General features: G+C 42.9%; 1 protein-coding gene across 1 annotated transcript in view; it reads left to right on the top strand.

The window, feature by feature from the left end:
• Positions 1-22,692, top strand: part of CCDC180 (coiled-coil domain containing 180) — a 44,150-nt gene extending 21,458 nt beyond the window's left edge. Inside the window, exons 19-37 of the mRNA XM_073640601.1 lie at positions 7,948-8,123; positions 10,000-10,180; positions 11,178-11,324; positions 11,424-11,568; positions 11,826-11,942; positions 12,798-12,896; positions 13,511-13,597; positions 13,683-13,870; positions 14,388-14,458; positions 14,626-14,743; positions 16,301-16,375; positions 16,615-16,681; positions 18,724-18,868; positions 18,951-19,111; positions 20,509-20,646; positions 21,453-21,564; positions 21,636-21,741; positions 22,126-22,270; positions 22,408-22,692. Coding sequence (XP_073496702.1) covers positions 7,948-8,123; positions 10,000-10,180; positions 11,178-11,324; positions 11,424-11,568; positions 11,826-11,942; positions 12,798-12,896; positions 13,511-13,597; positions 13,683-13,870; positions 14,388-14,458; positions 14,626-14,743; positions 16,301-16,375; positions 16,615-16,681; positions 18,724-18,868; positions 18,951-19,111; positions 20,509-20,646; positions 21,453-21,564; positions 21,636-21,741; positions 22,126-22,270; positions 22,408-22,545 — 2,416 coding nt within the window. The 3' untranslated portion in view covers positions 22,546-22,692. The remainder of the gene's footprint in view (positions 1-7,947; positions 8,124-9,999; positions 10,181-11,177; positions 11,325-11,423; positions 11,569-11,825; positions 11,943-12,797; positions 12,897-13,510; positions 13,598-13,682; positions 13,871-14,387; positions 14,459-14,625; positions 14,744-16,300; positions 16,376-16,614; positions 16,682-18,723; positions 18,869-18,950; positions 19,112-20,508; positions 20,647-21,452; positions 21,565-21,635; positions 21,742-22,125; positions 22,271-22,407) is intronic.
• The last annotated feature ends 4,207 nt before the right edge of the window (positions 22,693-26,899 follow it).

The following is a 26,899-nucleotide window of genomic DNA, read 5'->3' as shown; positions in this document are numbered from 1 at the left end:
TGCGTGCATTGTTTAGCCTTGCGTGCCTCGTTGGCCTTGTGTGCCTTGTTGGCCTTGTGTGCCTCATTGGCCTTGCGTGCCTCATTGGCCTTGTGTGCCTCTTTGGCCTTGCGTGCCTCGTTTGGCCTTGTAGCCTTACATGCCTTGTTGGCCTTGCAGCCTTGTGTGCCCCATTGGCCTTGCAGCCTTGTGTGCCCCATTGGCCTTGCAGCCTTGTGTGCCCCGTTTGGCCTTGCAGCCTTGCGTGCATCGTTTGGCCTTGCATGCCTCATTGGCCTTGCGTGCCTCATTGGCCTCGTGTGCCTCATTGGCCTTGCGTGCCTCGTTTGGACTTGTAGCCTTACATACTGTACCTCGTTGGCCTTGCAGCTTTACATGCCTCGTTGGGCTTGCAGCCTTGTGTGCCCCATTGGCCTTGCAGCCTTGTGTGCCCCATTGGCCTTGCAGCCTTGCGTGCATCCTTTGGCCTTACGTGCCTCGTTGGCCTTGCGTGCCTCGTTGTCTTGCATGCCCCGTTGGCCTTGCAGCCTTGTGTGCCCCATTGGCCTTGCAGCCTTGTGTGCCCCATTGGCCTTGCAGCCTTGCGTGCATCGTTTGGCCTTGCATGCCTCGTTGGCCTTGCGTGCCTCGTTGGCCTTGTGTGCCTCATTAGCCTTGCGTGCCTCGTTTGGCCTTGTAGCCCTACATACCTCGTTGGCCTTGCAGCTTTACATGCCTCATTGGCCTTGCAGCCTTGTGTGCCCCATTGGCCTTGCTGCCTTGTGTGCCCCATTGGCCTTGCAGCCTTGCGTGCATCCTTTGGCCTTGCGTGCCTCGTTGGCCTTGCGTGCCTCGTTGTCTTGCTCGTTGGCCTTTCAGCCTTGTGTACCTCATTGGCCTTTCAGCCTTGTGTGACTCTTTGGCCTTGCAAACTTGCGTGCCTCATTTGGCCTTGCATGCCTCATTTGACCTTGCAGCCTTGCGTGCCTCATTTGGCCGTGCAGCCTTGCGTGCCTCGTTTGGCCTTGCAAACTTGCAAGTCTCGTTTGACCTTGCAGCCTTGCGTGTCTCGTTTGGTCTTGCGTGTCTCGTTTGGTCTTGCGTGTCTCGTTTGGTCTTGCGTGTCTCGTTTGGTCTTGCGTGTCTCGTTTGGTCTTGCAGCCTTGTGTGTCTCGTTGGCCTTGCAGCCTTGTGTGCCTCATTGGCTTTGCAACCTTGTGTGCCTTGTTGGCTTTGCAACCTTGCATGCCTCGTTTGGCCTTGCGTGCCTCTTTTGGCCTTGCAGCCTTGCGTGTCTCGTTTGGCCTTGCAGCCTTGCGTGTCTCATTTGGCCTTGCAGCCTTGTGTGTTTCGTTTGGCCTTGCAGCCTTGCGTGTCTCGTTTGGCCTTGCGTGTCTCATTTGGCCTTGCGTGCCTTGCAGCCTTGTGTGCCTCCTTTGGGTTGCGCTGTTGCTGTGGCTTGGTTGCTTGGGGAGCCTGTCTTGTGAGCCGGAGCTGCTTAGTTCGGATCTCAGAAGTGCTTGGTGTTCATCTTCTCAGTATGAATTTTTAAGCATACGTCGTGATTGGTCGCTGGCCTCATGTTTTGGGCCAGCCGTCTCGGTTCTGGCCTCATGTCTAATGTTTGCCATGCCACTTCAAGTCTGACCTTATGTGTCATGTTTGGCCTGCCTGAGCGTTTTCTGGCCGCTTTGTAGTTGTTGATTAGCCTGCATGCTCAGGTCTTGTTTTCTTCGGCTGCCTCTGCTTCACAGCATGATTTGATGGGGGCCCTCAGTGGAGTATGACTTTCAGTGGTACAGTATGTACAACTTTGAGGGACGTGGCTTTTGCCCAGTTGGCCACCCGACTTGTGACTTGAATGTCTGTTTTCACTACTGTCTCAAAGCTTCACTACACTTGACTAGCAATACTGCTGATACTGGTAAGGGTGGCTTCCAGATGATACAGGCAGTCTGTGGTGATTCTATCAAGCAACTTAATAAAATACTGCCCTGAGGGTAGCTGGTGAGTCCAACACATTTCCAGTCCATCCCTCATACTTGGATGTTAAACGCAGACCAGATCAATATGCCATCCGCATCCCAGTTTGTCCTCTTGGTAGGAGGTGTAAATGGTTGTATTAGTCAGAGTGAAACCATTGTAAGTCCGGTGTCGGGAACCTCAGAATGGACTGATCACCATTCTACTTAGTAAAATATCTACGTCCCAGTTATCCTTCTAGTTGGAATTGGTAAGTCTAGTCAATCTTCGGGGTCTGGAGTCATACTGGTTGGCATTTAAGTTGGTTAACCCTTTAGGTTCCATGTTATCTCGTGTAGTGAGATTTGAGGCTTAGGCATGGCTAAGCTGAACAAAACCAGTGTAAGTCCAGTTGATCCTCCTGTTCTGGTGTCATAAGATGGAATGCTCAGCATGTATGTTAAACATCTACATTTCAGTTTACCCTCCTAGTTGGAGGTGCAAGATAGGCATGGCTGCGCTAAACTTAATTATAACCACTGTAAGGCATGGCTGCGCTAAACTTAATTATAACCACTGTAAGTTCAATTAATGCTCCCTAGTTGGAATCACAAGATGGCCTTGTGGACGCAAAGTGATTAAACCATTAGTTGCCCCAATCTACCCTCCTGGTATGGAGTGGTAAGCTGAACTTGATTGTGGCAAGTCGGGCAGCACTATACCAGTGTGCCGTCCTAATGAAGGTGCAAGCTGGACTCGTAGGTATGGGACTAATAAACCATCCATATTCCAAACTATCCTCCTAATTGGAGTTGCACAACAGACAAGGTTTTACCGAATCTGGTGAAAATATTCCAAGATCAGTGTATGCTCCTGGTTGAAGTCGGAAGATGGACACATTGGAAATTAAGTTGGTGGAACCATTATACCCAATAAGTATTTTGGGATTGAAGTCATAAAACTGGTAGACTGAACTAAGCGGTGAGATGGTTAAATATCCAGTCAATGCACTTTTGGAGTGACGAAACGGCATAAATAAACCTATAAGGGGAGGAATCAATGGATGAGTTAATACGTCCCCTTACCTGTCAGACACCTGTGACGAAGGAGGAACATCTTTGCTAGTCAGGACAAATATTTTTGCACTGAGATAAGACCGTTCTGATTATTACACAAGAACAAGATGATAGGTCCATAAGGTACATGGTTGAGGGGACAGGGTGCCAGTACCTTGGTTTAAGACCATCTGACCTTTAGACATATGATGTCTATATCTCTTTCTGACTGAGTCGCTTCCTCGTGAGGGGAAAAAAAAGTGTATCACAGAGGTGATGGTTATAACTTGGTTTTCTTAGTCTCTCTGCTCGAAAACTAATCTGTTTTCCATTTAGCCGTTTTCAACTAACAATCTTCATAGTTGTATTGTATTATTAGCATCCAATTAAGTTGCGGAGTTGATGCCTGTCACGAATCAACCCCTCAGTGTGTCTGGGATGCAGTTACTGACGGCTCAGCCATCCAATCTGGTACAGGGGTGTGCTGAGCTGTCAGTGTTTTGATTGGCAGCTGAGACTGGGAGATGCTGGGCTGCCCCCAGGTGTTCATTGTCCCAGGTGAAAGCTGGGCTGTCAGTCCCAGACTTCTGCCAGACGTAGCTTTGCATTGTTGCTTTGCATTGCCAAAAATCTCTATTTTTGTTTCATCTGTCCACAGAACATTTTCCCAGAAGGATTGTGGTTTGTCAAGGTACTCTTTGGCAAAGATCAGTCATTCCTTTTTATGTCTTTTCTTCAGCAATGGTTTCTGCCTTGGCTTTCGCCCATAAAGCTCTGCTTGGTTTAATGTGCAGCGTATGGTACTTGTTGAAACCGTGACCCCAGACTGTTCCATGTTGGCCTTCAGGTCTTTGGATGATTGACCTGGTGTTTTTTCCACCATTCGCACCAACCTTCGAAGACCTCTCTTGTCAATTTTCCTCTTTCCCCCACATCCAGCGAGGTTCTTAATAGTTCCATGCTTGGAAAACTTCTTAATAACATTGCAAACTGTTGAAACTGGGATACCAAGGTCTTTGGATATGGCCTTATACCCTTTGGAAGTCTTGTGTTTGCTAATAATAGCAGTTCTGATGTCCTCAGACAGATCCTTTGTCTTCACCATTGTGAGAAAGGAGCAGGGCCTACCATGTGGCTTTTTAAAACACTGAAGTCATCATTCATTGGCTAATTCATGTCACATGGGCACCGACAATCACAGGATAATCTCTTTTGTGATTTACCACAAGCGAGTCAAAATGTGTTTCCATACTAAATTAATGTAAAGGGTGTCAATACCAGTGACACAGCAAGCTTTAGGTTTTTCTATTTTTCCCTCCCATTGTTTTTGGTTTTAAATAATTGTTTATTATCTGCTCTTTTATATTTAACACGAGGGCTCTGTTCAAAAAACCATTTCACTTGTATCATTTTTTTCAGGAGATATTCCACATTATGTACTTACACTTCATGGGTGCCAATAACGATGAGCAGGACTGTATGTCCTTTTTCATTATATCTAGTTTATAGCGGTTGGTGGTAAGCACACAAATGAGTTATTTTTCTTTCCATTTATCCATCTCAGTGCCTGTGAATTTATTCTTTGCCTTTTCAAATACTTCTGTGGGATCCAGTATACACCGTATCCCCATATTTTTCTCAATGTTCGTGATTTGATCTTTTCCCTTTTGAAATATGGCTGCGGGTTTCGTTGGTTGCCACATTGCGCATGCGCCTGGCTCGCCTCCGGGTTGCCTGTTGAGGTCCCGCATCATGAACTCCGACCTCATCGCACTTCAATGACGTGCCCCTCACTGCCGGCCTGGGGGTGTTGTCACGCACATATGCTAATGACGGCGCCCGGTATGATGACTTTCCTCTTTGTTACTAATTGTCTGCAACTGTGACAACACTATATAAATCTGCAATCCCTCCTCCACCTCACTCCCTGACGAAGCGGCAGCAAAACGTTCATTGGAGTGGTGTGAGGGGGGCTGTGGCGTGCCCCTATGGTTAGTAACATTTATTCATTTGTATGACTTCATAATCATCTATTTTGGGCTTCTTTTTATCTGGATTGTGCAACAAACTTTGGGTTACATTTTTATATACCCCTTTTGCCTTCCTTATCACTTGATATTTATTTACCAATACAAATATATGAAAGACACTTTCTACAGGTGCTTCTCACAAAATTAGAATATCATCAAAAAGTTAATGTATCTCAGATCTTCAATACAAAAAGTGAAACTCATATATAGAGTCATTACAAACAGTGATCTATTTCATGTGTTTATTTCTGTTAATGTTGATGGTTATGGCTTACAGCCAATGAAAACACAAAAGTCATTATCTCAGCAAATTAGAATACTTAACAAAAAACATATCTGCAAAGGCTTCCTATGCATTTAAAAAGGTCCCTTAGTCTGTTTCAGTAGGCTCCACAATCATGGGGAAGACTGCTGACTTGACAGATGTCCAAAGGCGGTCATTGACACACTCCACAAGGAGGATAAGCCACCTTACCTGGGCCAAGGAGAAAAAGACCTGGACTGTTGCTCAGTGGTCCAAGGTGTTGTTTTCAGATGAAAGTAAATTTTGCATTTCATTTGGAAATCAAGGTCCCAGAGTCTGGAGGAAGAGTGGAGAGGCCACAATCCAAGCTGCTGGAGGTCTAGTGTGAAGTCTCCACAATCAGTGATGGTTTGGGGAGCCATGTCATCTGCTGGTGTAGGTCCACTGTGTTTTATCAAGACCTCAGCAGTGCCACAGGCTGATCGCCTCCATGGCACACCGCATTGATGCAGTAATTGATGCAAAAGGAACCCGACCAAGTATTGAGGGCATTTACTGAACATACATTTCAGTAGGCCAACATTTTAGATTTTAAAAACATTTTTCAAGCAGTTGTTATAAAGGACCGTATTTTTCGGACTATAAGATGCACTTTTTTCCTCCAAAATTTTGGAGGAAAATGGGGGGTGCGTCTTATAGTCCGAATGTTGGGGGGGTGTATATATATGTGGGGTGTGGGGGGAGCGATAGCGGTGGAGGAGCGGGGCACAGGAGGCAGCAGCTGCCCGCTGCAGCCTACACTGTCCCCACTGCTAAAGAAAATCAATATTCACTGCTCCCCACGCCCAACGGGGCGTGGGGAGCACTGAATATTCATGCTCCTTAATAGCGGCACACAGTGTAGCTGCGCTGCGGCTCCTGCCGGAATTGCGTGTGCCCGCTGTTAAAGGGCATGAATGTTCAACCTCTCTCCATGCCCATGGGCGTGGGGAGGGGGTGAATATTCATGCCCTTTAATAAGCGGGCACACCCGACAGCCCGGTGGGAGCCGCAGCGCGGCTACACTGTGTGCCGGCTATGAAGGAGAGTGAAGTCACTGCTCCCCGCACAAACAGTCCTGGCGTGGGGAGCAGTGACTTCCAGCAGCTGATCTCACCATGTGAGCCGCGCATAGCAGTGACGCCATGCGCGACTCACATGGAGAGATCAGTGTGGGCAGACAAGACACAGCGCTGGAGGAGAGAGAAGAAAGGTGAGTAGCAGTGTTTATTTTTTTTATGTGCAACGTGATGGGGATTAGGGGAACCATGCATACTAGGATAAGGAGGGGGCCATACATACCAGGGTAAGGATGAGGGGGCCATACATACCAGGGTAACGCTGAGGGGGCCATACATAACAGGATAAAGATGAGGGGGCCATACATAACAAGATAAAGACGAGGGGGCCATACATACCAGGATAACTCTGAGGGGGGCATACATAACAGGATAAAGGTCAGGGGGCCATACATACCAGGATAAGGATGAGGGGTGCCATGCATACCAGGATTTGGATTAGGGGTGCTATGCATACCAGGATAGGGATTAGGGGTGCCATGCATACCAGGACCGGGATGAGGGGTGCCATGCATACCAGGACAGGGATGAGGGGGCCATGCATACCAGGACAGGGATTAGGGGTGCCATGCATATCAGGATAGGGATGGGGTGCCATGCATACCAGGATGGGGATTGCTGTGCCATGCATACCAGGATGGGGATTGCTGTGCCATGCATACCCGGATAGGGATTAGGGGTGCCATGCATACCAGGATAGGGATTAGGGGTGCCATGCATACCAGGATAGGGATTAGGGGTGCCATGCATACCAGGATAGAGATGAGGGGTGCCATGCATACCAGGATAGGGATGAGGGGTGTCATGCATACCAGGATGGGGATGGAGACCACGTATAAAAGGATGGGGGGGAGGCATATATACCAGGATAGGGGATATTGTCAGAATTGGGGGATATTACCCCTATACCAGTGTCAGCAGAAGACCCCCTCCCACTTAAAACTGCATCATGAACACATTTTTTGCTTACATTTTTTTTTTATTATTTTCCTCCTCTAAAACCTAGGTGCATCTTATAGTCCGAAAAATACGGTATTCTAATTTACTGAGATAATGACTTTTGTGTTTTCATTGGCTGTAAGCCATAATCATCAACATTAACAGAAATAAACACATGAAATAGATCACTCTGTTTGTAATGACTCTATATAACGAGTTTCACTTTTTGTATTGAAGAACTGGAAAATTAGAATATCATCAAAAAGTTAATTTATTTCAGTTCTTCAATATAAATAATAACAATAATAATGATGATAATTTGGGTGACTCCTACTTGACTTCTTAGAAACGACATTGAAGGAGGAAGTGGGAGTTGCCTTTTTATTTTTTTTGCTATTGTTTTCCTGTCCAGTGATGCTGTCATGGGTTTCAAGAAAATCAAATTACTTGTAAGTAATTATCATTTTTTTGCGCCCTGAGTGGACGTTTTTACTGATACCATTTTGGAGTACGAGCATTTTATTGCGAGCTTGGTGTGCAAGCCCACATGAAAGGCAGGGACATAACTTTTGATATATTTGTATGTCAAGGGAAGGGGTTAATGAAAATCTGACTTTCAGACTCTGTCTGGGCTTCTTCGATCATCTGGAGGGCTGGTATGATGAGACGGTGTCCAGTTCACATAGCATCGTCCTTGCCAAGAAGGAAGAGCTCAAATCCGAGCTGGACCTGCGCTGTCACCTGCATCAGCCTCGCAGTCAACGCGTAAAGATGGACGTCCACAATGTCCGAGCAGGTACGGCCCAGCTCACCGGTCCTAAATCCTACACACCAGGCCACCCATGATACCGAGTTTCATTCAAAGAGGCTCTGCAGGGTAATCGGTCATGTCCGCCTTTGCATCAAGTAGTAAATATATCAAAAAAACAAATTAAGCAAAATTTTTGTGTACACAGCTTGTATTTTGTAGTCCTTCTGCGATTGTCGTATTGAAAATCTCCATGGACCGACTTCCTGCTGAGCTGATGATAAACTTGTGTTCCTACTCAGCAACCAATCAGATGAGGCATATCTGCAGGGAGGAGGGAGAGAGTAGCAGCCTCAGCCAATGATGAGGCAGGAGGTGTGTCTCAGACTACCTAAAGCCTCCTGTAGACGCCGCAGATGAGATGTAGTTATAGATCGCAGCACTGATGGAGCTAAGCTAATAAGCAGCAAACACTGAAGAAAATAACTTAGAAGTATTGACTGGAGAGTGACTATAGTTTCTATAGTTTCCAATTTTGTAAAAGATGAGAAGCTTTAGTAAAAAAAAAAAAAAAAGGGCCACTTGGTGGCAGTGCAACAATCTGCAACTTCAAAATAGTCAGACAAAGGAATTGACCACCAGGATCCTATACATGTGTAATTGAATAAATCAGGACAAAATTACACTGTTCAACGTCGATCAAAAGGCAAATCAAAAAGAAGAAAAAACGTATAACGAACAATATCTGAAAATACCATAAATTTTATTGATGCAAATCATTAAAAACATACAAAATTCCAGTGGCAACAAATATATTAGTGGTGGGCCATAAAAGGCACCACAGATAGATATCCACATGAGAAGGAAGCTTATAAATAACGGTACAGACAATCAAGAGGGGTATAATAAAGTATCCGCTCAAAAATTAATATATACGTCCTATGTCTGGACCATAAATAGGTGTTAAAGTGCACAGTGCATTGTACAATTGCATAAAAACCTTCCCACACCTAAATTCGTATACAAGTATGCTACAACTACTCACGTGTTAGTCAGTCTATGGTGCTACTGCCCCAACTTCAAAATAGTTTAGTGTTGTGCCGCCATGTTTAGTAGGCAGAGACAGAGTTTGCACGTTCTGCCCATAACGGCCCGGTTATCTCTGGGTTCTCTGCCTTCATTGCTCACACACAAAAATGCACTGACTGGTTACCAGGCTGATAAAGGAAATGTGCTTGTGATGCCCCCTGGGGACCAATGTGAGTGATTATAGTCAGAACACATTGACCCTGTAGATAATATACGGAGATCTCCTCCTTTCTGTCAAGCAAGGTGTGGGAAAGACTTAGTGCAACACAGAAGGAAGAGGGAAAGGGAGCCCAGACAATAGGGAAAGGGGGGAGTGGAGACCTCCTAGTCTGGTCTAATGTCGCCCTATCTGAACTATCGACCCTATATTGGCTCTTAACCAATCACTGCACGGATTCCTCGCCCTGACTTTCCCTGGCGTTAGACTCAGGCTAGGGAAGGGAGGAGATAAGCACTAGTCGATCTCCACTGAACTCTGAAGACAAAAAGGGAAGACAAACAGGGGAAATCGCTTAGCTTTTAGATGACTCCAGACAAATGTGCACACATCCTCAAACACCAGAGAGGAGGAAGTACTGCTCTTGCTGAAGTCTCACAAGGAGTAATGAATATTGCCAGCACCTCTGTCTGTACACACCAGGTATTTATACACCCAGACCAGGGAGTTAATTAGCCAGAGGGAGGTAGCCGCTAGGTCCTAGAGATACCCAGCCTCTAAGAAGATGTCTGTAATGCCAAACGTAGATATCTCCTGCAACCAACTGCAGAACAACTGTCTGTCACTTCTGACACACCCGTGACACTTTCTCTAATGTCCATGCTCTTTGTGTTCTAGCTGAGTTGCGCCTCCACGTGGAGCGAGTGGACCGTCACTGCGAGGGGGTAAAGCAGGCTCTGAGCAACCTAAGAGAAGAAAGCATTGTGCTCATTGAGCAGATGAAAAAGGAGACCCAAAGCTTCCGCAGCAAAATCAGCGGCATGCACAATACCTTTCTGAAGGCCAGGAAATCTGATAAGTGAGTAAATCGTGCAAAGGATCATAGGGAATCCAATTCACATCATATTTTGCTCTGTGGATGAAAGGGGGTGACTTCTCTCCTTGCAGAGAGTGACATGACATAAGTCAGTGTGATAAATGCAAGCAGACGTGCCAACCCCATCACGACCACATCCTTCTTTCAACCACATTTCTGAAAGTGTAGTCCGTGTTTCCATAGATAGACATGCACAGAATAGGTGATAACTCACTGATCGCTGGTGGTCCGAACAATTGAAACACCCCACCAGAACGGAGCGTGCCTGCAAAACCTCCATTCATCCTCTATGGAACTGCCGGATATGGCGACTACCTTCACAGCTATATCCGACAATCCCTTTGACAATCAATGTTGCTTGGATTTGCATACAAAGCCACCACTTTGTTCCAATGGGCCATTTCAGAGCCCTGGTCTCGACATTGGTGGGGGTAGGACCCCAGCAATCGAAATTTATCTCTAATTACGTGGGTAGGTGATAACTCTCAATGCTGGGATTAACCCTTTAAGCTGGCTATACATATAAGATAGCTGTCAGATGAACAGTTATTTCCCCCAAGCCCCATGATACTCATGCATGCTCACATCAGTTGTGCGTGCATTTCTTCTGAATGGGGAGAAGGGAGGATCCTTTTGCCTATCACCTCCCATCTGAACACGAAAGGATCGGACATTGAAATTCTGCAAACCCAATTCTGCTCACCTCCGACATAACTTGTCAAAAGGGAAGTTTGGAGGTCGCTATACAAATTAGTTAAAATCTGCAAGTTTGGCCAACATTAGTCTAAGGTGCATGGATGGCTTCACCAGCCTGGATGTGTGTTCATGTACACAAATACACCTCATCCTGTATGATTCACCAACTACCAGCATGTGATGCTTAATGTTGGACAGTACAGAAACAAACCTGATTTTTCCTTTGTCTTAGTTTTTATCATTTTTCTTTTTTTTTATCTTTTTTTTTTTTTTCTTATTTCAGACTAGTCGCTCTGAGCAACTCCCTCCCCTCCATCTTGGACAGTCATGTTAGCGGGGTGCAGACGGCCATGAGGAACTACCGGCAACATGTGGAGGAGATGCTGGGGAAGTTGTGTGACACCAACTCAGATTTTATCAAGTCTTTTCGGTAAATATTCGGCAAGACAAGGTTGTGACAGATGTAAAATGACACCATAATGACGGGACCGGTCTGTTCTTGAGGGGAGTAATGACAATCTCGCATTAGGTTGTTTTCAGAAGGAGGAAACTTTTCTCCTGACGAAGTTGAGATGCTGCGGAAAAGGCTTCATAAGGCATCGGCCACCATAGCGACATTTGAAGGCTCCATTATGGTGGATCTGGAGGGACTGGAATCTCAGTGCTTGGAGCAGGTACATTCAGAGTTGTAGCATATTTCTGTATCACATGAGGGATATCTACAAATTTATCTACATACGTGGAGTCTGATGACAATACACTGCATTGAGTTCTTTATTCTAACCAGAAGGAAGCATCGGTGCTGGTAACAGCTGATCGTGGAGGTGCTGGGTTTCAGACACCCATTGATCTGATATTAATAACCCGTCCCAAGGAGATCTGAGTCCTGGACTACCCCTTTAATGTCCATTTATTGTTTCTTTACTCTCAGGCCACAGAAATCGTGAAAAAGTCTGAAGACAAATTCCTCGGTATAACTACAGACATGATTTTCCTTGAGAATATTCAGAAACTCCTGACAAATCTGCAGGTGAAGATTAAAGCTCTGGTAAGTGATCACTGACATCTGCAGAAAAAACTTTCATGTCAAAGTGGTGGCCTTTAAATGACCACCAATGCAAAACCGATTGGCGGTGGCATATTTGATGTTCCAGCTCCTCAATTTTCCTGACTCAGACTCCCTCATACATGGCTCATGTTTAAGTGATAAATTTACTGTAGTAAAATGGTAACCTCAGGCTTTTAATCATTATTATGATACAATAATCAAGCTATTAAGATAGAACATAAAATATATTTATTGGAATACAACTTTAGAACATAAAAAAACTTTAATAAATTGTAAATCTGCAATACACTATGCAGTAAGTGGGGGGAAAAAAATGTTTTCAACAAAAACATACAGAATAACATTTGTGCCGTCTATGAATTTGTTGAGAAATAGTATCGCCTCAATCAGATCCTCCTTCATAGATGACCTCAAATCTGATCTAATTATTTTAAGGCTAGAGAACAGATTAATCTCAGCTAAAAGTCTAGACCCTTAGATCAGGAATAAGACAGACATTTATAGGACATTTCATAACTTTCCCAAATTCTTATGGAAACATTTACAGCACATCCTGCATTGAACTACTGTACCCAATTTATTATATATTTTAGGTGTTGGAGTCGGTCTATTTGATACCGACTCCACCAAAATGGGCTCCGACTCCACAGCCTTGTTTAAAACTAACACCTTTAACTCTGCCCCCTATGAGCAAAAGAAGAAATCTGAATGGGAAGAAGAATTTCTCTTTTTCACCTTTTTTTGTTTCCTGATTGCAATGTAACATTTCCAGTATCGATCGGTCTTCTTTCCATTGGGAGCTCTGCTTCACAAACTCGTTCTCTATGTTTGTAGGTTGCAGACAGTAATTCGCAGTCTCAGCAGATCAACTCTCAGCTCGAACAGCTCCGGACGAAGACCGACGCCTGCACGCATCCAAACATCGACAAAGAAGTGAGTTGTCTTTGGTTCAGCGTTCTGAGGTTGTTATGTAGGGATTTCTCTATTTGTGTTTCTTTCTCGTCATTGTGGGACTCTGATGACCTCGTTTTCCCCCAATGAAAAAGCAAAGAAATGGATTTTACGGTCTAATCCTTGGGACCCCCAGTGATCGTGAGGGAAGGTCATACATGCTCATTTCCATTTATTGTCTGTAAGACTGATGGAAATTGAAGAGCGGTTGTATCCTGCAGTCCCATAGACAATGAATGGGACAGAGGTCGAGCGTGCCCCCCTCTGCTCAATTCAGATGGGACACTGCAGAGCCCCATTCCCTGGACTGCTGCCAGCCCCAGTGATAACTAAGTTATCCACACCCTCTATGGATAGGGGTTGAACAGTGTCCATTAAAATAGCCAATTTTCAGACGAGCTGGAACTTGGTGACGGCATTCGTATCTGTTTTTCTTCGGCTCAAGGGGTCATCATATATGTGGATATTCCTCTGTATTATAGTCGTATACACGTATAGGTGATGTAGAGATGCCTCACCGGTGTGTGTGCTCACTATGCAGGGAGAATACACCGGTGACCTGCATTAGGTGGTGACGCCTTTTCTTCTGCTTCCAGGTGGTAAGCAGCGACAATCTCTATGCCTTCATGAAGACTGTAATGGAAGAAGTAATCGAGAGGAGCCGCTATCTGTCATGTCTCCTGGTGAGTGATCTGAATTATCAGTCAGGTGCCATAGTCAGATATTGTATAACCGCACTCCCTCCTCTTGCCATCTACCAACCTCCAGGACCCCAACCCCGTTCTCCAAGAATCTCCCTTACAAGGTCCTATCGCCACAGCTTCTCGCGCCGACGTCGCATCAAGACAAGAAGGAAGGATCACATTTGGGACACCTGACAGCCTGCTAAATCCAAGCAGGATTGGAAAACTGGCTCTGGACGATGCGGCAGTGGGAGTCATAAGGAGCATCATGAAGTGAGTCTGTAAGAAAAGCAATGACACTGAATATAATGGGGTGACGTAACCCTCTTATCTCACCAAATTCATCCCGTTCATTGCCACAGAGCAGATCTGCCTCTTCTTTGTAGCTATTGGTGGGTGTCTCGTCAATTAGACCACCCCCATCAAAACTATAGACACCTTTTAAGGGGTTGTATTTGTACCCCCTATCTACAGAATAGATGATAAATATATGTTCACTTGTGGTCTGGCTGCTGAGACCCCCTACGATTTTTGGAACGGCGGTGCCAGACTCTCTTGAGTGATTACAGTAGGCGGGAACATGTGCAACCACCAAGCTTGGGACGATGAAGTCTAGTGGTCGCACATGCTCACTCCTGCTCCATTCACCCAGGGGACTTTAGGACCACCTTTTTGTGATCAGTGGAGGTCCCAGTGTTCGGACCCCCAGCCATCATACAATTTCATGTGAGAAAATGATAAATGTTGTTTATGGGACTATTTCTTTAACTGTTTCCTTTTTATACGAAAGGACACAAAGAATGTATGGAGAGGCAGAACAAGAGCAGGACAACGGGAACCCATGGCAGTCTACTGCGGCAGGTCGGCCATTATACCTATAAGTCTGTCTGTAGGGTCTATTCCCATATGGCGGTAATATTGCAGGAGAAAACCGCACGTTGCCACACTCACAGTACTTGCTGTTTTCTATACAACGTTGATCTCTAAATAATGTGACATTTCTCAATATCAATGTTTTGTTTTCCCAGGGTCACATCTGCATCCGCCCGTAGCCCCGCACCCTCCATTACGGCCCAGCAGTGGAAATAAAAACAAAACCGGCTCTGCTGATGGTGAAAGTGTCCAGGTCAAGTTCTCATCTCCCAGGTATTGTTACCTAAAGTCATCTACAGGGTGGGCCATTTATATGGATACACCTAAATGAAATGGGAATGGTTGGTGATATCAACTTCCTGTTTGTGGCACATTAGTATATGGGAGGGGGAAAACTTTTCCAGATGGGTGGTGACCATGGTGGCCATTTTGAAGTCGTCATTTTGGATACAACTTTATTTTTTTCAATGGGAAGAGGGTCATGTGACACATCAAACGTATTGAGAATTTCATAAGAAAAACAATGGTGTTCTTGGTTTTAACATAACTTTATTCTTTCATGAGTATTTTAGAAGTTTATGACCACTTATAAAATGTGTTCAAAGTGCTGCCCATTGTGTTGGATTGTCAATGCAACCCTCTTCTCCCACTCTTGACACACTGATAGCAACACCGCAGAAGAAATGCCAGCACAGGCTTCCAGTATCCGTTGTTTCAGATGCTGCACATCTCGTATCTTGATGGTATGGTGTGGTATATGGGGTACAAAGATAGTGGGGCCATTCTTCATCAATGGAAACCTCAATGCCACTGGATATCTGAAATTGCTACATGATGATGTGTTGCCCACTTTATGCACTGAAGATGGCACGTTCCCTGAGTTTCCAACAAGATGGTGCACCACCACATTATGGGTGTCAGGTCCGAGCATTCCTACATGAACAGTTTCCTGGAAAGTGGATTGGTCGTCGTGGGCCAGTTGAATGGCCACCAAGGTCTCCTGATCTGACCCCCTTAGACTTTTATCTTTGGGGTCAATTGAAGGCAATTGTCTATGCTGTGAAGATACGAGATGTGCAGCATCTGAAACAACGGATACTGGAAGCCTGTGCTGGCATTTCTTCTGCGGTGTTGCTATCAGTGTGTCAAGAGTGGGAGACGAGGGTTGCATTGACAATCCAACACAATGGGCAGCACTTAGAACACATTTTATAAGTGGTCATAAACTGGTAAAAAACTCATGAAAGAATAAAGTTACGTTAAAACCAAGCACACCATTGTTTTTCTTATGAAATTCTCAATAAGTTTGATGTGTCACATGACCCTCTTCCCATTGAAAAAAAATAAAGTTGGATTCAAAATGGCCAACTTCAAAATGGCCGCCATTGTCACCACCCATCTGGAAACGTTTTCCCCCTCCCATATACTAATGTACCACAAACAGGACGTTGATATCACCAATCATTCCCATTTAATTTAGGTGTATCCATATAAATGGCCCACCCTGTATACCAGCGTTATACGATCAGTGGACTTTACAGGCTGCGCAAAGGCTTGGTTTTTTTTTATATTTTTTTATTGCTGCAATTCACTTTAAAATAAAAATTAAACAATTTTAACTAAGGTCAATAAAATACAAGCATTTCATGTATACAGCTCCTATGCAGACCTTGTTGTCTGATCCTATAGTGATGGGGTTGAGTAAGACCTGACTGCATGGTATACATACATAGGGGCCATGTATATATATGTATATATACCTTATAGTAAGAGTAAGATCCGTCCACGTTTTGTTTCTTTACTTCTTTATTTTTTTCCTGCCTCCCGTAGTCTTCGTAAGCTGGTGAAGCCGACGAGGTTTGACAAGAAATACCAGGTTTTTGGAGAAAATAAAGAGGAATCCGAGTAAGATAAAGGCCTCCCGTCACCAGTTGGTTCTGCCATGATTTGTGTCTTTGCTTTTTCTTGAAAGAAGCAGCTCTGTAGGTTCCTATGTAACACCAACATATTCCACAGCGCTGATCCAAGGTGGTCTTCAAACAGTCTTTGCTACTAATAGGGCCTCCAATCTTTTTATTTCTGGGTTTAAGGGCAATAATATAGTTTGGAATTCTGTACTGATTATTTCTGTCTTTTTTATTTAGAAATTTTATGGGTGTCCTGACTTCTATCCTCTGGGAGAGCAATGATCACCTGCTGTATTTGGCAGAGGTAACATCCAGCGAGTGCGGCTGCCTTGGGGCACTTGGCGTCTTTCTTCTCTTCAATGAAAGCCCAAGAACCGCCCTGATCTAACATTTCTGACATATCCTACTGATAAGTTGTAAATGTCTAATGGGAGAATTTAGTTTAATCCCTTCCCGACATGTGACGAACATGAATATTATACATTGGATGACTTTGTGGACCTGAGCCGGATCCATACAGGGTAGTTGGTGACTGTGGCATACAGCCAGCACCTGCCTCCTACACCAGTGATCAGAACGAGCTCCGATTGCTGTTGTTTAATCATCAAGTTGCACAGTTGTGCGATCCTTCTGTTCCAGCTCCCATCATCTCGCCTACGATATGTCCATGGAGAGTCTATCGGTTGCCTTGGCACTTCCATGAAGCCTAACCACATTCTGGGCTTCATAGGAAATGTGTCAATTCTTCTATTATACTGAAGTACAAGCAATCAAACAATCCCAGGTTCAAGTTCCCATGGAGTACTAAAAAAAGAAAAGTAAAAAATTAAGGTTTTTAAAAAAATAAATGTATATTAAATAGATAAATAATAATGAAATATATAAAAGGGAAGCGATTTAGTGTGAGCCCATATATACACTCATGGCAAAAGTGATGGTACCCTTGAAATTGTTCCAGAAAATGAAGTAATTTTTTCCTGAAAACTATTGCAATTACACATGTTTTATTATACATATGTTTATTTCCTTTGTGTGTATTGGAAAAACACAAAAAAAAAAACAGAAAAAAAGGCAAATTGGACATAATTTCACACAAAACCCCTAAAATGGGCCTGACAAAAATGTTGGCACCCTCAACTTAATATTTGGTTGCACACCTTTTGGAATAAATAACTGCAATAAATCACTTCCTATAACCATCAACAAGCTTCTTACACTTCTCAACTGGAATTTTGGACTCTTCTTTTGCAAACTGCTCCAGGTCTCTCATATATGAAGGCACCTTCTCCCAAAAGCAATTGTAAGATCTCTCCACAGGTGATCAATGGGATTTAGATCCGGACTCATTGCTGCCATTTCAGAACTCTCTAGCACTTTGTTTCCATCCATTTTTTGAAGTATGTTTGGGGTCATTGTCCTGCTGGAAGACCCATGACCTAGGACGCAAACCCAGCTTTCTGACACTGGTCGCCACATTGCGACCCAAAATCCTTTGGTAATCTTCAGATTTTATGATGCCTTGCATCAGTCAATGCATCCAGTGCAAGAGGCAGCAAAACAACACCAAAAAAACATCTTTGAACCTCCACCATATTTGACTGTAGGTACGGTGTTATAATTTTTTGTAGGCTTCATTCTGTTTTTGGTAAAGAGTACAATGATGTCCTTTACCAAAAAGTTCTATATTGTTCTCATCTGTCAACAAGATGCTTTCCCAGAAGGATTTTGGCTTACTTACGTACATTTTGGCAAACTGTAGTTTAGCTTTTTTTTTACAGACTGTACTGTATGATATTTTGTATTCCATTATGCCAGAAGGGCCATGTTTGTTTACTTCATTTTTTAATTGGTTTATGCAGCACAATTTTTTTCTTAATAAACCAGTGGAAGACTTAAACGGAAAGCATTCCAGATAAAAGCCCAGCAGAATACTCTCTAAAGCAAAGATAAATTGTTTCCTCCAGAACTGTCATTTTTTACAGACACTGCACCCCCCACACACAATAAAGTCCAATAAAAAAAAAATAAAAAGTTGTATATACCCCCCAAAAAAGTCCTCTTCTTCCACAAGAAAATACAACTGTCACATAGCTGCATCGAAGGTTAAAAAAAAAAATGTACGAGTCTCAAATGGAAGAGTTAAAGGCTACGTTCCCACAATGATTATTTGCTGAGTTTTTTATGCTGCGTATTTTCAAAAAAATGCAAGTAACCTATTTTACTTAATGGGTGCAGAAATGGTGGAGAAGATCTGCAACATCAAAAACTCACCAAAAGCTCATCATGGGAACGCCTTAATGCCGACGCCTCTGTGACCCCATTATTCTGTCCCCTCCGTGGCTGCAGGAATTCTATAAGAAGAAGGAGCGCCGCCCTATAGCCTGGCCAGACTTACTGCAGGAAACATTTGAAGACTGCGCCGACACTTTGGTCGCCAAGCTTCAATCCTACGAGAAGCAAGCCCTGGAGTATCACAATAACTGTGTGCTTGGTAATCGCCTCCTCTTGCTAGTAGTCACATTGTCTTCCGAGGGTTCGGTAACTCATAGTAATTACTCTTCCTGTTATTCCAGAGCTCCGGGAGCAGCTGGAGCGCCTGGAGAAGTGGATGAGCCATGTGCCGCCACTTGTAATTAGGAGTCTGAGGGAAGAAAACTTCAGCTTCATGCAAAACTCCACTGACGACACTCGTCTGCTCTTCATGAAAGAGATCAACCAGGGCAACCAAACTAAGGTATCCTCACTCTCTGCCTCCACCAGTCTGCGCTGCTGGAGATTATTTATTTTGTGCACACACCAATAGATAGTTTGCTGATTACTGGGGGTCCGAGTGCTGGGACCCCCAACTGATCGTGTGAACGAAGCTCTACAATGCCCCGATGAAATGAAGCATTGGGTAGAATGACACTTACAGATGCTTCTCACAAAATTAGAATATCATCAAAAAGTTAATTTATTTCAGTTCTTCAATACAAAAAGTGAAACTTATATATTATATAGAGTCATTACACACAGATTTCAAGTGTTTATTTCTGTTAATGTTGATGATAATGGCTTACAGCCAATGAAAACACAAAAGTCATTATCTCAGTAAATTAGAATATTTTATAACAACAGCTTGACAAATGTTTTTAAAATCAGAAATGTTGTCCTACTGAAATGTATGTTCAGTAAATGCCCTCAATACTTGGTCGCGGCTCCTTTTGCATCAATTACTGAATCAATGCAGCAATGTGGCATGGAGGCGATCAGCCTGTGGCCCTGCTGAGGTGTTATGGAAGCCCAGGTTGCTTTGATAGCAGCCTTCAGCTCGTCTGCATTGTTGGGTCTGGGGTCTCTCATCTTCCTCTTGACAATACCCCATAGATTCTCTATAATAGATTCTCTATGGGGTTAAGGTCAGGCGAGTTTGCTGCCAATCAAGCACAGTGATACTGTTGTGTGTAAACCAGGTATTGGTACTTTTGGCAGTGTGGACAGGGGCCAAGTCCTGCTGGAGAATGACATTTCCATCTCCAAAAAGCTTGTCAGCAGAGGGAAGCATGAAGTGCTGTAAAATGTCCTGGTAGACGGCTGCGCTGACTTTGGTCTTGATAAAACACAGTGGACCTATACCAGTAGATGACATGGCTCCCCAAACCATCACTGATTGTGGAAACTTCACACTAGACCTTCAGCAGCTTGGATTGTGGCCTCTCCACTCTTCCTCCAGACTCTGGGACCTTGATTTCCAAATGAAATGCAAAATTTACTTTGCATTTACTTAGTGTCAATGACTGCCTTCTGGACATCTGTCAAGTCAGCAGTCTTCCCCATGATTGTGGAGCCTACTGAAACAGACTAAAGGCCCCTTTTAAACACTTAGGAAGCCTTTGCAGGTGTTTTTTGTTAATTATTCTAATTTACTGAGATAATGACTTTTGTGTTTTCATTGCCTGTAAGCCATAACCATCAACATTAACAGAAATAAACACTTGAAATAGATCACTTTGTTTGTAATGACTCTATATAATATATGAGTTTCACTTTTTGTATTGAAGAACTTAAATAAATTAACTTTTTGATTATATTCTAATTTAGTGAGATGCACCTGTATGTGGGCGAGCAATGACTAAACCTGCTGTCTTCCAGGAAGACCTGAAGAATCTGTTGAGGCCGAGCCTGGGCCATCCTGATAACTTGCAGACTTTACAGCAGATCTGCCAACAAGAAGAACGGAGGCAGCGGGAAGAGCAGGAGCGGATCCAGCTCAATGCCAAGCACTTAAAAGTAGGAGAATTGTAAAAGTGTGAATATAGCCATGAGTTTCCTGACAGCAGCGCCCGTAGTGGCATGACGTACTCAAGACAATTTTTATAGTTTTTATCACGAAAATATCTAGTAAAAAAAATGGTGCATTTTCAAGAATAGTTTTTGACAGTGTAGTCAAAATGCATTAAAAAATCTACATAAAATGGCATGAATTTTACGGTGGCGGGCACCTTTTCATAGGTGTAGCATGTTAAAAAAAAAACACACATTTGCAAAACAGCAGTATTTTGTGGTAAAATATGCCCTTTTAATTCTCTCTTGACTCCTAAAAATGCATCCTAACGTTCCCCTACATAGAGCTACTGTAACTTACTATTAGGAATTTTATAGCATATTTTATATGTCCTTTTATCAGCTCACTAAATGAGATGACAACCTGTGGGATAATAATTTTTATTTTTTTTTTTTGCTTAATGTATTTTGAGCTAAAAACATTTTTTGCATTTGGGTGTCATTAAACATTTTGCACCGTTTGGCTTCTGTAGCCTCTGTGTTTTGCACTATTTGTTGCTAACTGCAGAATGAGTTGACTGAGGATCCATCAGTGAGCTCGTTCTGAGGGTCCGAAAGTTTCAAACTCTTTATCTGTCTTGTTTTTTCTACCTCGTCTCCTCTGATTTATGACCACAGAACACATCAAAGTTCAATGTGCAGTGAATTTAGAAGATAAACTGGGCAACATTTTTATTAAAACCCAATTGATTGCAGAAATGATTACTAACCTCAAAGGCGGACAACCCCTTTATTGAATTTACTTCTCACAGGAATGCGTTTTGGAGAGTATTCAGCATTTTGTCACCTCTCTGGCTGCCGTCGCTGAGCGTATGCTGCTGGAATTGGATGAAGCTCTTACTGTGGATGACGTGTTACCCGCCAGTAAGTGTCCAGCGTCATTTATCATATTACTTATATTACACCGTAGTGATGAATGTGACTCTGATCTGCAGAGACCGAGATCCCGAAAGAGAAGCTTTCCACACTGATCAGACGCAAACAAACCGGCCGTCCATTAGAAGACACAGAGTACCGGCCTCTGATTGAGCGCGGCTCCAGGTAAAGCTGAACTACAGGGGACACACAGCAAAAATCCATTTGCTGTTGCATACATGATGATGGCGGTCCACTCTGATCACGGGGATGGAGGTTCTTGTGTAATTGGAGATGTAGTGAGCACATGCAACCATGGCTCCATTCACTGGGTATAGAAATGGCGGTCACACATGCTCACTACCTCTCCAGCAGTCAGACCCAAGCACCCATACATTTATCCCCTATCATATGGACAGCTGATATATATAATTTCATGGCATGTGCACACTTGAGTCTCTTGCCAAGTTTGCAGAGCAAAACCTAAGCTGAAACTCTCTGTCCTCCTCAAAAACTATGTGCACATAGGATGGTCAGGAAATACTAAGCTCTGAGTTTTCTGTCCCGCAGGGTTTGGCCAGGGATCTCCCTCAAGGACTCTGCAAATACGAAGATTACCAATAACAACGGGAGCCCGGAAACGGCATCAGTGACCACCGCCAAGACCACCTTAGGTCACATCTCCACAGTGGAGGCCCGGGACGCTGCTTACCAGGTAATGATGTTGATATTGTGAAAGTAAAGGGATATAAAAGTGGTGGAATTCTGATAACCTAATAATATAATCGCATCATACCTGACGGTACGTTACAATCATTTCAAAATCGTAAACCTGTAATTATTGCACTTTAGAAATTTCTACAAGATGCAGAATCGGCCCTGACCGACATCGAAGAGGAAAGGACGCAGCAACATCGGGCAGCGCAGCGCTGGGAGCAATGGTGGAGCCAGTCTGTCCGAAAGATAAAAGAGCTTTATCCAGCAAACTGATTGCAGATTCACGTGTCACTCGCTGGGACACATTGTAATCTACAGCGAGTGGGTCTGATATAATGAAAACTGAATGTAATAATCATTTATCGGAAGCAAATTCTGCTGCTGTGTAACTGCACAATGGAAAATAAAATTTATTGCAAAGATGAAAATGGTTCTTTTCACTGTGGCGGTCCCATCTGCCTGTCCCAGTCAGGTCTGTCCAACTCTGTCCCATCTGCCTGTACCAGTCCGGTCTGCCCGACTCTGTCCCATCTGCCTGTACCAGTCCGGTCTGTCTGACTCTGTCCCCTTTGCCTGTCCCAGTCAGGTCTGTCCAACTCTGTCCCATCTGCCTGTACCAGTCCGGTCTGCCCGACTCTGTCCCATCTGCCTGTACCAGTCCGGTCTGTCTGACTCTGTCCCCTTTGCCTATCCCAGTCCGGTCTGTCCGACTCTGTCCCCTTTGCTTACCCCAGTCCGGTCTGTCCGACTCTGTCCCCTTTGCCTACCCCAGTCCGGTCTGTCCGACTCTGTCCCCTTTGCCTACCCCAGTCCGGTCTGTCCGACTCTGTCCCCTTTGCCTACCCCAGTCCGGTCTGTCCGACTCTGTCCCCTTTGCCTACCCCAGTCTGGACTGTCCGACTCTGTCCCCTTTGCCTATCCCAGTCCGGTCTGCCCAACTCTGTCCCCTTTGCCTGCCGCGGTCCCCTATACCTGCCATGTTCCCCTATGCCGTAATCATGGCTTCTCTTCTATGACTTTCTTTCACATCACGCTTCATATTCAGAATGGGGTGGAGGCGCCTGTTATCTCTCCTGCACCAGGCGGTAGGTTTTCTGTGACTGATGAGCGAAGGCTGAGGGGCTGATTTCCTGTCCACTCGTGACCACACACTTCTACAACGAAACTTATCTTTTCACTGTGAACATGGACGTTTTCACCTGCATCGTCCTGCTCCTACTGTCTGGTGAGTAGCGACGATGATGCTATACGAGTACTGCACATGTACGGAGGCACGGAGATGGATCCAATATCTCATAATACAACTCTATGTATTTTACTATTACAGATTCTTTATCAGGAAGGAACATTTATATCGTTCATGACACTGTAAATCGCAGCGTGGGGCAGTCTGTGTTCCTGGAGACGTCGTATACCCTACCAGCCAAAATCTCCAATTATAAGATAAGATGGAGAACTGGGAACCAAGCCATTATTTATTACAGTGCTGTCAATTGCTCCATCAGCCCTCAGGGATCTCCCATATGGACCAAAGGAAGTCTCACAATCTACCCAAAGTATAGACCCCGAGCGGAGTTCACTCATCTGAATGCATCATTGTTACTGCACAACCTGCATGTGAGCGACTCCGGCATATACACTCTTATTCTGTCTGCCAATAACACGTGGTGTGAACGTAACATCAGAGTAAACATCTATGAAAATCTGCATCGAAACGTGTCAGTCAACAGTAAGTGACACATTAATACTCTTAATTATACTTATAATATTACATAAATACTTATAGATTGTAAGTTTGCGAGCAGGGCCCTCACTGCTCCTGTAACTGTGTTACTTTGTTTATTGTCTGTACATGTCCCCTCTTAATTGTTAAGTGCGGCGGCATATGTTGGCGTTATAGAAATAATATAGCTACTATAATACTGCCCCTTTGTACAAGAATATAACTACTATAATACTATCCCCTATGTACAAGAATATAACTACTATAATACTGCCCCCTTTGTACAAGAATATAACTACTATAATACTGCCTCTTATGTACAAGGCTATAACTACTATAATACCGCCTCCTATGTACAAGAATATAACTACTATAATACCGCCTCCTATGTACAAGAATATAACTACTATAATACTGCTCCTATGTACAAGAATATAACTACTATAATACTGCCCCTATGTACAAGAATATAACTACTATAATACTGCCCCTATGTACAAGAATATAACTACTATAATACTGCCTCTATGTACAAGAATATAACTACTATAATACTGCTCCTATGTACAAGAATATAACTACTATAATACTGCCCCCTATGCACAAGAATATATCTACTATAATACGGCTCATATATACAATGACTACTATAATACTGCCCTTATGTACAAGAATATAACTACTATAATACTGCCCTTATGTACAAGAATATAACCACTATAATACTGCCCTTATGTACAAGAATATAACCACTATAATACTGCCTCCTATGTACAAGAATATAACTACTATAATACTGCCTCCTATGTACAAGAATATAACTACTGTAATACTGCCTCCTATGTACAAGAATATAACCACTATAATACTGCCCATTATGTACAAGAATATAACCACTGTAATACTGCCCCTATGTACAAGAATATAACTACTATAATACTGCCTCCTATGTACAAGAATATAACCACTATAATACTGCCCCCTATGTACAAGAATATAACCACTGTAATACTGCCTCCTATGTACAAGAATATAACCACTATAATACTGCTCCCTATGTACAAGAATATAATTACTATAATACTGCTCCTATGTACAAGACTATAACTACTATAATACTGCTAATATGTACAAGAATATAACTACTATAATACTGCCCCTATGAACAAGAATATAACTACTATAATACTGCCCCCTATGTACAAGAATATAACTACTATAATACTGCCCCCTTTGTATATGAATATAAGTAGTATAACACTGCCCCTATGTACAAGAATATAACTACTATATTCTTGTACATAGGGGGTAGTATTATAGTAGATATATTCTTGTGCATAGGGGGCAGTATTATAGTAGTTATAATACTACCCCCTATGAACAAGAATATAACTACTATAATACTGCCCCCTATGTACAAGAATATAACTACTATAATACTGCCCCCTTTGTATATGAATATAAGTAGTATAACACTGCCCCTATGTACAAGAATATAACTACTATATTCTTGTACATAGGGGGTAGTATTATAGTAGATATATTCTTGTGCATAGGGGGCAGTATTATAGTAGTTATAATACTACCCCCTATGAACAAGAATATAACTACTATAATACTGCCCCCTATGTACAAGAATATAACTACTATAATACTGCCTCCTATGTACAAGAATATAACTACTATAATACTGCCCCCTATGCAAAAGAATATATCTACTATAATACTACCCCTTATGTACAAGAATATAACTACTATAATACTGCCCCCTTTGTATATGAATATAAGTACTATAACACTGCCCCTATGTACAAGAATATAACTACTATAATACTGCCTCCTATGTACAAGAATATAACTACTATAATACTGCCCCCTATGCACAAGAATATATCTACTATAATACTACCCCCTATGTACAAGAATATAACTACTATAATACTGCTCATATATACAATATGACTACTATAATACTGCCCTTATGTACAAGAATATAACTACTATAATACTGCCCCCTATGTACAGTAATATAACTACTATAATACTGCCTCCTATGTACAAGAATATAACTACTATAATACTGCCCCCTATGCACAAGAATATATCTACTATAATACTACCCCTTATGTACAAGAATATAACTACTATAATACTGCCCCCTTTGTATATGAATATAAGTACTATAACACTGCCCCTATGAACAAGAATATAACTACTATAATACTGCCCCCTATGTACAAGAATATAACTACTATAATACTGCCTCCTATGTACAAGAATATAACTACTATAATACTGCCCCCTATGCAAAAGAATATATCTACTATAATACTACCCCTTATGTACAAGAATATAACTACTATAATACTGCCCCCTTTGTATATGAATATAAGTACTATAACACTGCCCCTATGTACAAGAATATAACTGCTATAATACTGCCTCCTATGTACAAGAATATAACTACTATAATACTGCCCCCTATGCACAAGAATATATCTACTATAATACTACCCCCTATGTACAAGAATATAACTACTATAATACTGCTCATATATACAATATGACTACTATAATACTGCCCTTATGTACAAGAATATAACTACTATAATACTGCCCCCTATGTACAGTAATATAACTACTATAATACTGCCTCCTATGTACAAGAATATAACTACTATAATACTGCCCCCTATGCACAAGAATATATCTACTATAATACTACCCCCTATGTACAAGAATATAACTACTATAATACTGCCCCCTTTGTATATGAATATAAGTACTATAACACTGCCCCTATGTACAAGAATATAACTACTATATTCTTGTACATAGGGGGTAGTATTATAGTAGATATATTCTTGTGCATAGGGGGCAGTATTATAGTAGTTATATTCTTGT

This window comes from Phyllobates terribilis, unplaced genomic scaffold (genome assembly GCF_046119375.1).
Source record: "Phyllobates terribilis strain yellow unplaced genomic scaffold, ASM4611937v1 Scaffold_7__3_contigs__length_470593459, whole genome shotgun sequence".
In the NCBI taxonomy this organism is placed as follows: domain Eukaryota; kingdom Metazoa; phylum Chordata; class Amphibia; order Anura; family Dendrobatidae; genus Phyllobates; species Phyllobates terribilis.
This window is presented reverse-complemented; position numbering and strand designations above follow the sequence as displayed.